Here is a 13,358-nt window from a genome sequence, read left to right as displayed (position 1 = left end):
AAATAAAAAGCACATTTTTTCTTGTTTTTATACATCATATTTTAAGATACAACAAATTGTTGTTAGTCTAATTATAAGAACTTATTAGTGGTGTAACGAAGAATGCAAAAGTACATCAACCATACTACATCTACTACATCCAGTGTTGAAGAGGCTTGTTTGTTTGTTTGTTTTTGAATTTCGTGCAAAGCTACACGAGGGCTATATGCGCTAGTCATCCCTAATTTAGCAGTGTAAGACTAGAGGGAAGGCAGCTAGTCATCACCACCCACCGCCAACTCTTGGGCTACTCTTTTACCAACGAATAGTGGGATTGACCATCACTTTATAATGCCCCCATGGCTGAAAGGGTGGGCATGTTTGGTAGGAAGGGGATTTGAACCCGCGACCCTCAGATCGCGAGTCGAGCACCCTAACCACCAGGCCATATTGAAGAGGCCTTCACTCAATATCAAGTCTTATCAGTCTGGTTAGAATATGACAGACATAGTAGTGGTTAATGGTTACAAGATGGAAGCTTGTAATGATATTTAACTACAAACAAGAGTTTAATATCCATATGAAAAAGGAACTGTGTTGTCAGTTTGGCATTTTTATTAATAACCATTTTTAAGCTTATTCATTTACAAGCCACATATTTTGTAATGGCATTTAAACACATATACTTTTTTCTTCTTTACAAACAGAAAAAGTTGCAGGTTTTGATTGATCTGGAAGAAATTAAGCTCAGCCAGTAACTCACAGATATGTACACACTTTCTATTTTTGTATGTCACACACAACTACCAATCAAAACCATTTTAATTTACAATCTTCAGTTATTAATTCATGCACAAAAGTAATTGTAGTAATATTTTCCGAATTTAATATCCAAACAAATATTTTGTACTTATACACTTTAATTTCTTTAATAAAAAGAAGCTTACCATACATTTTTTCTCTTGTACAGATTATTTACATGTAACAGCAATATTGTGTTTTACATGTTATTTTAATATAAGTTTGCATATTTTCTAAGCTGCAATACATCAACTTGCTAAACTTATATATTATATTTTCAAAATTTATTAATAAAAAGCATGTTACTTGAATGAAATCTTGCAAATTGTAGCTTTAAATAAAACTGAAAATTCATTTTTTATCATTGCATATTAGATATCTTACTTTGCAACTGAAGTAAAAAAAAAACTGATTTAGATAATAGACTGTTATCACTACAAAATAAAACAGTCTGATATAACAAATGTATTCTAAAAATTATACTTTTTAAATGAAAACACCTAATTACACAAAATGTAAATGGAAGTATATTTTTTACATTTCAGTTTAACACACGTTTTTTTTTTAAACCTAGGCCATGATTAACATTCTGGAAAGTTTTAAAACATACAGTAGAAAGAAATTTTTGTGGATTTACGATATCTTTAATTTTCAGTGAAGTGATATAGAAATGGCTTTAAAAAGTTGTGCACAAATTTTGTAGAGAAATATTATGTATAGAAATTTTACATATTCTAGCCTGAGGGAAACCAGCTGTAATATAATACTACATCTGATAGATTATAATTTAATTTCTGCAAAACATCAAATTGATTCCAGCTCTCATGACACCAACGTTACTCAATATATATCTAAATTAAGCTCGTTTTCTCCCAAATGAGAAAGTATGTAACTTTTTTTTTATTGTGGAGCTAAAGTTGATAAATTTGGAGTAGGAAATTTTATTAATGTAAAGACCATCCTAATGTGACTGAGTTTTCAAAATTTGATTACATAAATATAACAATTGCTTTATGCAAATCAACAGTAAATTATGTGAAAATACATTTGTTTCCTAATTAATGCCGGTAGTTTTTTTAGTTTTCACCTCTATTATGAAGCAATACGTAACAACTAATTTAAGTAAATGGAAACTACTTGAATCAAGTATTAATATACAAACCTTTAGAAAATTTTATGATTTTGCTTAATTAGAAAGAGCATTCAATTTACAACAACTCTTACACAAAATGTTTTTCTCAGAGATGTACAAAAATTAAAAAGTTCAAGAAAACCTAAATATCCAAATAAAAATTTACCTTTTACCATCATATAATGAAAATGCTATCACAAACCAAACCAATCTAGAAATATACAATTTCAGCAAAGAATTAAAATAGAGCAATTTTGGAGAGACCAGGATCTATGTCCCCTTATCTGACTACAGGCCTGAAAATAAACTGAATGAACAGGAATATGAATGGTGTGTGATGCCTCAGCTACCTAGATACATGTACAAAATCATACAAGTACTGTTAAACCATGTTTAAAAATAAGAAACATATCGGGTAGTTTTAAAATGAGACTTCTGAACACAAAATTTTATGACAGTTACCATTATTCCATACAACACCATATACAGTACACATTATGTTAAGCTGATTTTATTCTTTTTTGTTCATTAATACCTAGTGAATAATGTTAAAAAAATGTTTTTAAGCTCACTTCTTTGGTTATATATATATATAACTAAGAATTACTGAAATGAACACCAGCAATCCTTGCAAAAATAAATCTTTTTTTGGGGGGATATCTAAAAAATCATTTGGTAGTACTATTGTTACATTGTATCTGTCCTTTAAAATCCCTGCAATTGAGTATGATACCTAGTAGTGACAAAAAATAAATACCAATCACAATTATAAATTCTGTAGTACTGTATCAGTATATAATCCGATGTCATTATGTATGATAATAAGCTTAACATTCCTTAACTAAAGTATTTCCATAAACAATTCATAATACAAAATGTTTTAAAGAAAAACTGGAGATCCAGTCAATACAGACACACTCTTGCCAATGCTTCCTATCTTCCATTTCTGTGACTATACTCCTTCAGCCTTAACTCCTTCGTTCTTGGCTGTTCTGAAAAAATTGGGAACAATAAATGTTAACTACATGTAGCCAAAATGCATCACCCTACTCCACAAATAAAATGTCAGATTTATCTTTGTAGGAAAGGAAACCTAATTAAATACTTTCTATGAATCTATCCCAACTTCCATTATGTACAATATTCACTGTGAGGTACTGATCTTCTTCAAAGATCACTGTCAAACCTAAACTGTAAATAATAATAAAATTGACAGCAAGATTTCTTTCAAATGTTGGTCATAAATACATTAATTCTTGTAATTCATACTATGGTACAGAACAGCATTTCCCAAACTTTTTTGGCCACGGAACACTTTTCACCAGAGAAAAAGCTTACGAAACGCTAGACACATGAAATATTGGTATAGAGGGTATGCTGAGTGTGCAGCGCCCTCTAGATTTGTATATTATTCATTTATTTATTGAATCAAATTACGTACTAATTAATTTTTACGCTTATAAAATATTTTAGGTACAAATCTATGTTATTTTTATATCTATTCCCCTATGTAAGTAAACAGTTATCATATTTAATCGATTGCTTCAGTAGTCTGTTGAATCTGTATGTGTTCAGCATGAGTGCCTTCTTGACCAGATGGTTATAATGTTCCCCCACCTATATCACTCTCGAGTACACGTCTCTCGATGGTAGCATTATAATGGGGCAGTACTGTAGTTAGAGCCTTATGAGTTGTTACATCATCAAAACATTTAAATTAATAAAACAGAAGCAAATAAAAAAATAAATCTTCTTTGAAAGTATATTTATATATATATATATATATATCTGTATGAACTAGGAATTAAGATAGCCCATCTTTGAAGTTCAGTTTTATCTTGTGATATTGTATGTTAACAAAATAAGCTATGAAAGTACAGTAAGATTTTGAAATAGGTATATTACCATGACTACAGCCGTTATAAAAGTATGGGTGAATTACTGTGAAGGTATCTTTTCTAAGGCAGTATCTAAAGACGAATTACCAAGACTAGATTTTCAGAACCTTTATCTATAAGTATGGATATATACACAATTAAATGTGTCTTTTCATAGTAAAATTGGACAAACAAGGTAGTAGAAGTTAGGTTTTCAAGAAAAACAGAAATACACAAATTGTCTGTTTTAAAATATTTTAAATTTACTATAAAATGCATTAAAGTTCAGAAATTTGCAATAGGACTAATACAAAACATAGGATCTCACTGGTAAAATTTTTATGTAGAAAGTGAGATGGAATCTGAGTTTAATGATAAATACTTTCCGCAATGCAAGTACAACTTTTTGAATGAAAAAAACAACCAAACATAAGGCAGAACCACATGTATACATATACCATACACTCACACAACTTTTTACAATAAGACTGAACAGTAAAAGTGTGTACGTCAAAGACAAATAAAATGACGGTAAAAACTATAAAACAGGAAGGGTAAATGTACCTTAGTATGAGAGTTATGTTATATGACATATCAACATATCTGAGCAATTCCATCCATTAGACTTGTGTCTGTTTCAAAAATTCACTTATTACTTTCCTATACACTATGGTGTATATATATACATACACACAATATACTGAACAAAATGTATTGTTGACGATACATTACATAGCTGTAGCATGTTTTCATTTTTGGTTACTTAATCAACAGTTTATTTGCAAAAAAATAGTTTACACTCAAGGTCATCTTTTAATGATTTTCTGCAACAAATTACTAAGCAATTGTCTAAATTTAATGACATAGATATCCATTAATTTAAAATTCCATTAACACATTCATTGCCAAGGCAGGTTTACCCAAAACTTTCACTTAGGCCAAAGGGATTTTTTAGTGAAATGGATGCAGTCACACCTAATAAACATGTTACAATCTTGAAAAAAGAAGTAGGAGGAGCAGAAGCAAAGAAGAAGATAAAAAAAGGGTGCCAACATGTTGCCCGAACTACCAAAACAATCTACATATGTGCCTTGAACACTTTGGTGAACAGCACAAAAATTTGCAATAATGTGTTGACAAAAATTAGTTTGTCAAACACATATTTTTTTTTAAAAATAATGTGGAAAATTTTTGAATTGAATATGTTTTATTATTTCTAATTTTTTTTTTTCATGATAGTCATTTTTTATTCAATGTGCATTTTCATTTCAATGAAAAAAAAAAGGATTCTAATATCCAACTGACTCCATTTGCCAGAACCTAAGTAATGCTAAATGTTTGATAATATGAAATAAAATAGTAAAACTACCAATAAATTAGTAATAATAGTGTTTTGAGAAGGAAAAGTTGTTCATACAAAGTCATTTTTTTTAGACAAGTGGGTCAGTGTAAATGTACTTTTAAAAATAGGTTTCAATGCAGAGCTATATAAGCTACATCTAAATGTGTCTTAGGCTGCTTTCAGCAAATATGTGTAATCTTATAGAATATAGGCTGCAAGTGTCGATGCAGCTTGAACAATACTGACCCACGTCACCACATGTGGCTGACGTGAAAGTGAATGTGTTAATACAAGTGTTGACATGACTGTATTGTCTAAACTAATGATTCAGATGATATACAATTTTCACTGAAACAATTGCAAAACTACAATATTTTGTTACCAAAATTTCATTACCTTCCTTTTCTTTCACTTGATAACATGAACTTTACCAGCATAAAGAAATATTCTGAGATAATTTTTTACATGTTTAGCCTACAGTACATGTACAAACATATAGCTCAAAGACAACACATTCTCATTCTTTCCTAAACACCAACTTGCAACAAACCAAATGTTTCATATTATGAACAAGATGACTTATGTTAATGTTAAAACACAATAAACAGACATACGGTAATGAGAAAGAACAAATATTGTCTTTGAAGGATATGAAATACATCATCATACTAACAAAATAGTATTTGATATTATGAACTGACAAATCATCTTCCAAAAATTTCATTTTGCCAAATTAAGATGTTACTATTGTGTTCCAAAAAGATAATTTTTGCCAAACCAAGCAATAGTTGTAACTTACTCATTGTTTAAAAATTTATGATGTGTTTAATTTTTAAAGTCAGTTTTACAAAAATATTACAGATAAAATTTTCTTTGTTTTGGCAAAAGTACTGAAATTGGTTTTAAAATTTTGGAAATTTTTTTAGTATTTCTTCCTTAATATCAATTAGAGTTGATATTAGAATGTAGTAAAGCCCATCAAGTGACTGACACTGTAAATGCTAGAGACACAGTGTTATAGTACACACTATTTATTTTGTTTAAATTAATGGTGGATAAAAGGTAACATAATTTCCACTGATTTTGTGATTCAAATGGTAAATTTTACTGAAGTTTAAGTACAAACTAAAGCTTGCGTATGAAGATAGCTATTGTGTACTGGTCTGAATATCAAATGAAAGTACTTTTTATGAGATGAAATACGTATATGTTTTATAAAAAGGCTTCCAAAATACTCACATATTTACAGAGTATACAACACATCTTGAAATTGGCATGATGTTATGCAGAAACATCAACTGCTGATACAGTCGGCTCCTTGGATTTCTTGAATAGGTTTACGCTCAACCTGTATAGTTCTTTATCCACACACTGTTGCCGTGAAGAGGAGATTGAGGGAATATCAGCCATCTTGGTTGTAAATCTGCACAAAAGCCGCCTAATCTGAAGATCTCTTCTTGCACAAAGAGCTCTTCTGTATGGCCCAACATCATGAACAACATTTGCTCGTTCTTGTTTTCGTTGAGCAGCTAGTACATGAAATGAAGCAACTGAAGCCTCCAAAGTAAACAGTTTTTTCTTGCAGGTTGAGTGGTCTTCTTTTGTTTCTGTTACTTCATCTTGCAGTTGTTTTTCACAAAAGCCAACTAATCGCTTAGTCAACTCAGCACCAGCAAATGCTTCTGAAAATCCAATTCTTGAAAGAACATGAGCAGCAGTGAACCTTTTGCGAGCTGAACCAGGAATAAATTCCAATTTAGGACGTTGCTCATTCATTAGGCTTGACCAATCAACATCAAGTGCATTAACAATTCCTCCACTTTGTTCTTTGTCTTTAGACTCTTCATCTTCAGGTTCTTCTATAAGAGCTTCTAACTCATCATCACTTATTGGGTCATAATCCACGCTATCTGTAACAACCATTTCTTCTGGAAAACCTCTTTCTTCTTCACTTTCACTTGTTCTGACTTTATCTACAGTTTCATAGTCTCCCAGATCACGACAGGGTTGGTCTCTACTGTTGTTATATTCATCCATATCTAAAGGACTTCTGTCACCAATCATTCTCCCTTCCCTTGAATTTGAGTCTAAAGTGTCAACCAGTTCTTGATGGTCTAATCCTTTTTCACCTTCTTTACTGGTCCAGCTATCAAGAACTTCTGTTTCTCTCTCTTGGTTATCTTCTCTCAATTTCCATTCTGGTGATCTAGATTTTTCATTAGTAGGAGGCGAATCATTCCTTGTTAAGAGTTGATCATCCTCATCATCACTCCAGTCACTAAATTCTTCAACAACAGGAAGTGTTTCAGACACCTTAGGAGAATTACATGTACCATTATGGCTAAAAGGAGTTTCTTTAGAAACCTCTTTGTTGGAAATGGAGTTAACTGATTCAGAAGCAACAACTTTTGGACTTCTATTTGGACTAGGTGAAGATACAGTTCGTATTTTTGACGATTCTTGTTTTTTGGTATCTTCTGGTTCAACTTTTATTTCTATATTTTGAGAAGGTAAAGGAGATGAACAAGATTTAACCGAGAGAGATTTTCCTTTGTCAACTTCCAATGCTTTATCACTTCTTTCTCTGCTTCTTTTTTGTTCTTCTCTTTTCATTTCAGGTTTCTGGTCACGCCGGTTGTCCCGACCTCTACTACTATAACAACTTCCCCGATCCCAGCTACCATGACTAGCAGGAGAGCTATCACGATGTTTTCTGCCTGGTGATCTAGGTAGTTTTGTCTCTCTTGAAGGAGGCCTCTTTTCAATAGTTACAAGAGGGTCATCTCTTACACTCAATACTGTTGGGAAATCAGGAGTAACTGGTCTTTTTTCTCGTCTTTGATGATACATTCTCTCTTCTCGTCTTTTGCCACCAACTTTTCGTTCTGGCAAAGGTTCATATAAATCTCTGGGCATCCGAGGTTGCCAATTATTCCTTTCCCTTCCATCTGGATAGAAAGGTTCCCTACCAAAAGTAGGTTCCATGAACAGATCATGCTCATGTCTCAAATCAGGAGGAAATAACTGCTCTTGGCGGAGATCATGACCACCATGCCGTTGGTTTGGGGAGAATCTTCTGTAATCTTCTTCAAAAATGTGTGAATCAAAATCACTTATTAATCTATGCTGGGGATTGGGGGAGTTTCCTTTTGAATGAAAATCAAGTCTTGGTGAAAAGCCTTTAGCTTTTTCTAAGTTATCTCTACCTTTTGTTCGATTATTTTCTTTATATCTCTGTCTATTCTCATTGTTTCTATCATTCCAATTCTCTCTCCTTTCATTTCCTATTTGCTGAAGAGACATTTCACTTTGAAAGCCTCTATAACTTGCTGGAAATCCATGTCTTGAATTCCTTTCTTCTCTATATTTGGATTCAATTTCAAAATCTCTATCTTTTATATCTCTCTCTTCTTTTAACCTGGAATTTCTTCCCCCACCCTCATTTTTTGGCAAAATATGCTCTCTTCGATCAAACTCTTCTTTTCTTCTACTTTCAGAATCTTCTCTTTTTTGTCCTAATTCAGGTAATTCTTCATATCCTCTGATTTCTGGTGGAAGCTCTCTTCTATTTCTTGAAATACCCAAGTCATGTTTTCGCCTGTCCTTTGACTGTCTATCTTGTGAAGGAGAAGACAGTCTGTATCTATTGTCAATTTCTTCTAAGCTTCTTTCTTCTCGATGACTTCCCTTTCTTTTACTACTTGCTTCTCTTCCTTTCTCTTTCTGAGAAGTATCTTTTAAATGAGAAGGTTCATTCCTCGGTGACATCTTTCTTGCTCTTTTTGAAAAGCGTTCATTTTCTTCTTCAGGTGATCTTGGTCTTTTAGAAGTTTCTTCTGAGTGATATGATCTTTTTCGTTCAGACTCAACTTGTTCTTGATGATACTTGTTCTTTCTATCTTTATTCAAAGTTGCCTCCACAGGAGAAGATAGTTTTCGCTTATCTCCACGTTCTTGTTTTCCTTTGACAGGGGATGACTTACGTTGACGATCTTCAGGATGAGAGAGTGGAGAATGATGCCCACGACCTCGATCTCGAGAAATATAAGCATCATCTCTGGGCTGATTTTCTTTCTCATGATGACTTTTAAATTTTTTTTCATGCAAGGTATTTGAACTAGTTGGGATATCTTGTCTTCTTTCATTCTGTTGATCACGTTTTCTTTTACGTTTGTTTCTTTTAAGTCTCTCTTTGGAACTATTTAATGCATTTCGATCATCATGCTGCCTACTTGTATTTTTCCTACCTTGAAACGGACTTGGAGTTCGAGGGCCTTTCACTTGTTTTCCTTCAGATGGTTTTCGAAATTTGGATTCTTCCGTTTTTGTTTGCTGTTTTACAGAAGGAACTTCTTCGTGTCTTTTTTTTGCCCTGGTGTCAGAAGAATGTGAAAATGAAGAAAACTGCTTTGCAAGACTACTTTTATGAGAACTACTATTTTCCCGGCTTTTAGGTCTTTCTTTTGAGACTTGGCGCTTAGGTACACTCTGCTTGGTTTTTTCTTTGACCTGTTTTTTCCTACCTCTTGTTGGAGGTTCTGAATGGCTTGATGATGATGATGAGGAAGATGATGAACTATTGTCCTCACCATCACTGTCATCACTACTGCTGCTGCTGCTACTACTACTAGAGCTACTTGAGCTACTGGAACCACTGTCACTGTCACTACTACTTCCACTGCTTCCATTGAATGCTACAGTCTTGGTAATGGTCACATTCTCATTCATCATTCGTTCTTTTTGTAGTTCTAGTTCCAGCTCTCGTTGTAACTGCTGACGTTTCATTTCTAAAGTCAATTCTTCTTTATAGTCCAGTTGAGATGCATCAAGAGGCCAATCATCAGAATCATCTTCCCAAGTTCCTGTTCTTCCTTTATCTTTTTCTCTTTCCTCACCATCACTTGCTGATGATCTGGGTCGAGTCACTACAACTGTAGACTTTATCTTATTCTCTTGCTCTCCTTTTCTATTACGACTTACACTCTGTGGTATATTTTTTGGTTTAGGGGAGTTAGAGCCACCACCACCACCACCCACAGATTCTTTATCTTCTCGTTTGCTTTTTACCTTGTGACGAAGATCTTTTTCAGCTATATCTTTTTTCTCAGACTTTCCACGGGAACCACTACTGTAAGGTCCATGTTGGTAACGGCACGTCTCACCATAAGAGCAGTTCCCAGTTCTCAGCCAATTGTGACACTTTTCTAGCGCATCAGCCTTAGAATGCCTGTCTTGAGAAGGCAAACCTAAACTCAATGATACAGTTCCTAAACGTTCAAATACACTTGGTCTTCTAGGCACTTCCTCAGATTCTTGGCTTTTATTTTTGCTGCTTTTACTGTTCTCTACTGTGACCTTTCTCTTCACTTTACTAGACATAATGGTATTTATAAATACCAGTCACTTTTTCCTCTGTTCAATAAAACATGCAGTCCTAAATAGTTAAGAAAACATAAATGTAATACTTACAACAAATTAGTCTTTTACTTTGTTCAAGAATCAGAAAAAAATATGGTGAATATTCAGTGCTACTATAGCATGCAGTCTACACAGATACTATCATCATCATCATCACCGTTTTAACTTTTGTTTATTTGCAATTGGTGTCATTTATTATAAATAATGCTTTTAAACTAATAACGTACAATATACAATTACATTACATTTTTGGGGCAAATATACTCAGAAATAAATAAATTCAAACAAAACTAGCACAGTTATAACCTAAATTTAAGGTACTGTTTTGGAACACACAACTTATTAAATTATTATTATTTATTTAATGAAAACGTGGATATATATAAATTATTTAGCAAAAATTAAGTTTTAGTGAATCATTAAAACTGTGATGATGATAGTATCTGTGTAGACTGCACGCTATAGTGGCACAGAGTATTCTTTCAATAAGATTTGTTAATCAATATCTTTTCAGCTTCTCTTTACAAACACAGATACAAAATTATGCACAACTATATGCTGGACAGCATGGATGCTGTCAACAAACTTGTGTATGTATACATCTTTTATTCTAAATATTAATACATGTGGAAATTCCATATACAAGAAGATTAATTATATAAATATATATATATGTATATCTAATCAATCGAGTACACATTATTGATTTGATTTAATCAAATAACTGTTTAAAAAGATTACTTCCCCCTTTATATATATATATATAAATATATATATATACTAAGAAATTTAATAGTTATATATAGATCAAACACATAGGTTTAGAAGGTCAATATACTGCAGTTAAACATATATGATCTTGCCCCCATTTAATGCCAAAAGTTAAATAAAATATTGATGATTAGTATAACTCATTTGAAACAAAAAGAATACTGAAGGAATATGAAAGCCCATAACTTTTCTGTGATTTTATTGTTAGTGTACAAAACAGGTATTTATAACAGTTGACACAAAATAGACAATATTAATATAAGAATGCAGAATTGCATATATATAAAACTTAGCCACATTATGATTTCTTATTGAGTGACTCACTACCATAGATTCATCTACTATTAGGTTAAAATTGAAATAGTGGTTTATGTTAAACAACTGAAAGACAACAAGGGACCATTTGGTCCTTTAAGTCTCTTCTTGCACACCCACCCTTTTTTTAAATCGACATTACCTTAAACGTTAATACTCTAAAAATAACAATGAATATAGAATAGGTTAGAACTTAAGTCATGAGATCTAGTAATAGTAGTGGTACACAGCAGTAGAATATGATTATTGGCGCTCATTCAGACAAATATCTTCTAAACATAACTAAGTTTATAACTATATGTAAAAGTTAAAACTGAAAAATTAAGTTTAGAAACGTTCTTTAAAACTCACATTCGTCATTTATTTTATCGTTTAAAAATTTTAGTAAAGAACCCGAGTCATAACTCTTAATTCACAATAGGCCTAACCCTAATATTCTACTACTAGTGAAAAGCCTTAAACTAAACTCTTCAACGCTACACTTAAAAAGACGTACACAATCCGTCAAACTATGAAGAGCTAAAAAACTAATTATACATGTAATGTGATAACATAAAAGATTAAATATAAGCTACTACGTTTTTATTGAGTAAAAACATATAAATTATCTGTACGAAAAGTAAAACAAAGAGCTAAATAGCATACAGTTAGACCACGAATAAATAAATGAAGTGAGTTGAAGAACCAACAATATATAATTTAATTAAGTTTACGACAGCAAGTTTTTATCTGATTTCTTTTAAGTTTTTTGTATTACGAAAAAATACCAAAAAGTACTAAATTAGACATTAATAACCCTAAACGTTTGATATAATTTGTTTGGAAATTTTACACACATCTACTATTCTTAAAGTTTTATTCCGAATTTTGTTGGTAAAGAGCAGTTCAAGAGTTGCAGTGGAATATGTTTGCCGCTGCCTTACCTGTGGTTCAAAATTAGGGACGGTAACAGATAGCCTTAATAGCTTTACCACAAAATAAACCATTTTTGAAAGAATTTGCGATCACAGATGAACTGAAAACTTAGATATTTAGTATCATTATTCATTTTCTCCAGTTACTTTATTTGATGTCATTGCATTGCATTGGCAACCGTCAATTCTCGGGATCTTGGTATACACAGAAGAGGTCTAGCCAGGTGCCTGATGAGTCCGTTCGTAGCTGGCAAGCCCAATTCAAAAGCGACATAGCTTGTTACAAATTTCACAAATACGTTTTTTGTCTAAGTTGGAATCCAAGTTTACAAAACCTTGGTTTCTTCTTTCTTGTTTTAGTCTCATCCTCTGGATCAAAACCGCTTCAAGTTGAACTGGACAAGATGTTAGATGTTCCTTCCAGATTATGCGGAAATTTTATATCAATAAGCCAGTAAACGTGTACATAAGTTTTCGTATTGTTTAATGATTTTTAATAATTCAATATTTTCACGTGGGTTTAATGTCGAGAAAAAAAGATCACTTTCTGGTTGGAAAAAGAGAGTACGGTTTCTATAACTGTAAGCACTAACTTTTTTCCACAACAAAATTACTTGCAATTGCCCCATTGGGACAGCGGTATGTCTGCGGACTGACAACGCTAGAAACCTGGTTTCGATACCCGTGGTGGGCAGAATACAGATAGCCCTTTGTGTAGCTTTGGGCTTAACTTCAAGGAAACAACAACAACAAAAACAATGCTCGCAATTAATTAAGAATTTCTAGTACGCGAGCTCATTAGGTTCTAC

The 13,358-nt window shown here is 32.4% G+C and overlaps 1 protein-coding gene across 1 annotated transcript; it reads right to left on the bottom strand.

Annotated features, from left to right (window-relative positions):
* Window positions 1-1,274: 1,274 nt before the first annotated feature.
* On the bottom strand, window positions 1,275-12,101 carry LOC106474578 (zinc finger CCCH domain-containing protein 13-like). Its single transcript, XM_013935266.2, has 3 exons — window positions 11,987-12,101; window positions 6,371-10,565; window positions 1,275-2,904 (listed from the first exon to the last, which is right to left on the bottom strand). Exon 2 carries the CDS (start codon window positions 10,508-10,510, stop codon window positions 6,413-6,415), a length of 4,098 nt encoding a protein of 1,365 aa, XP_013790720.1. The 5' UTR covers window positions 10,511-10,565; window positions 11,987-12,101; the 3' UTR covers window positions 1,275-2,904; window positions 6,371-6,412.
* Window positions 12,102-13,358: the final 1,257 nt, after the last annotated feature.

Source organism: Limulus polyphemus, unplaced genomic scaffold (genome assembly GCF_000517525.1).
Source record: "Limulus polyphemus unplaced genomic scaffold, Limulus_polyphemus-2.1.2 Scaffold7385, whole genome shotgun sequence".
NCBI lineage: Eukaryota > Metazoa > Arthropoda > Merostomata > Xiphosura > Limulidae > Limulus > Limulus polyphemus.
Note: the sequence above shows the minus strand (reverse complement) of the source record. Positions and strands in the feature narration are given on the sequence as shown.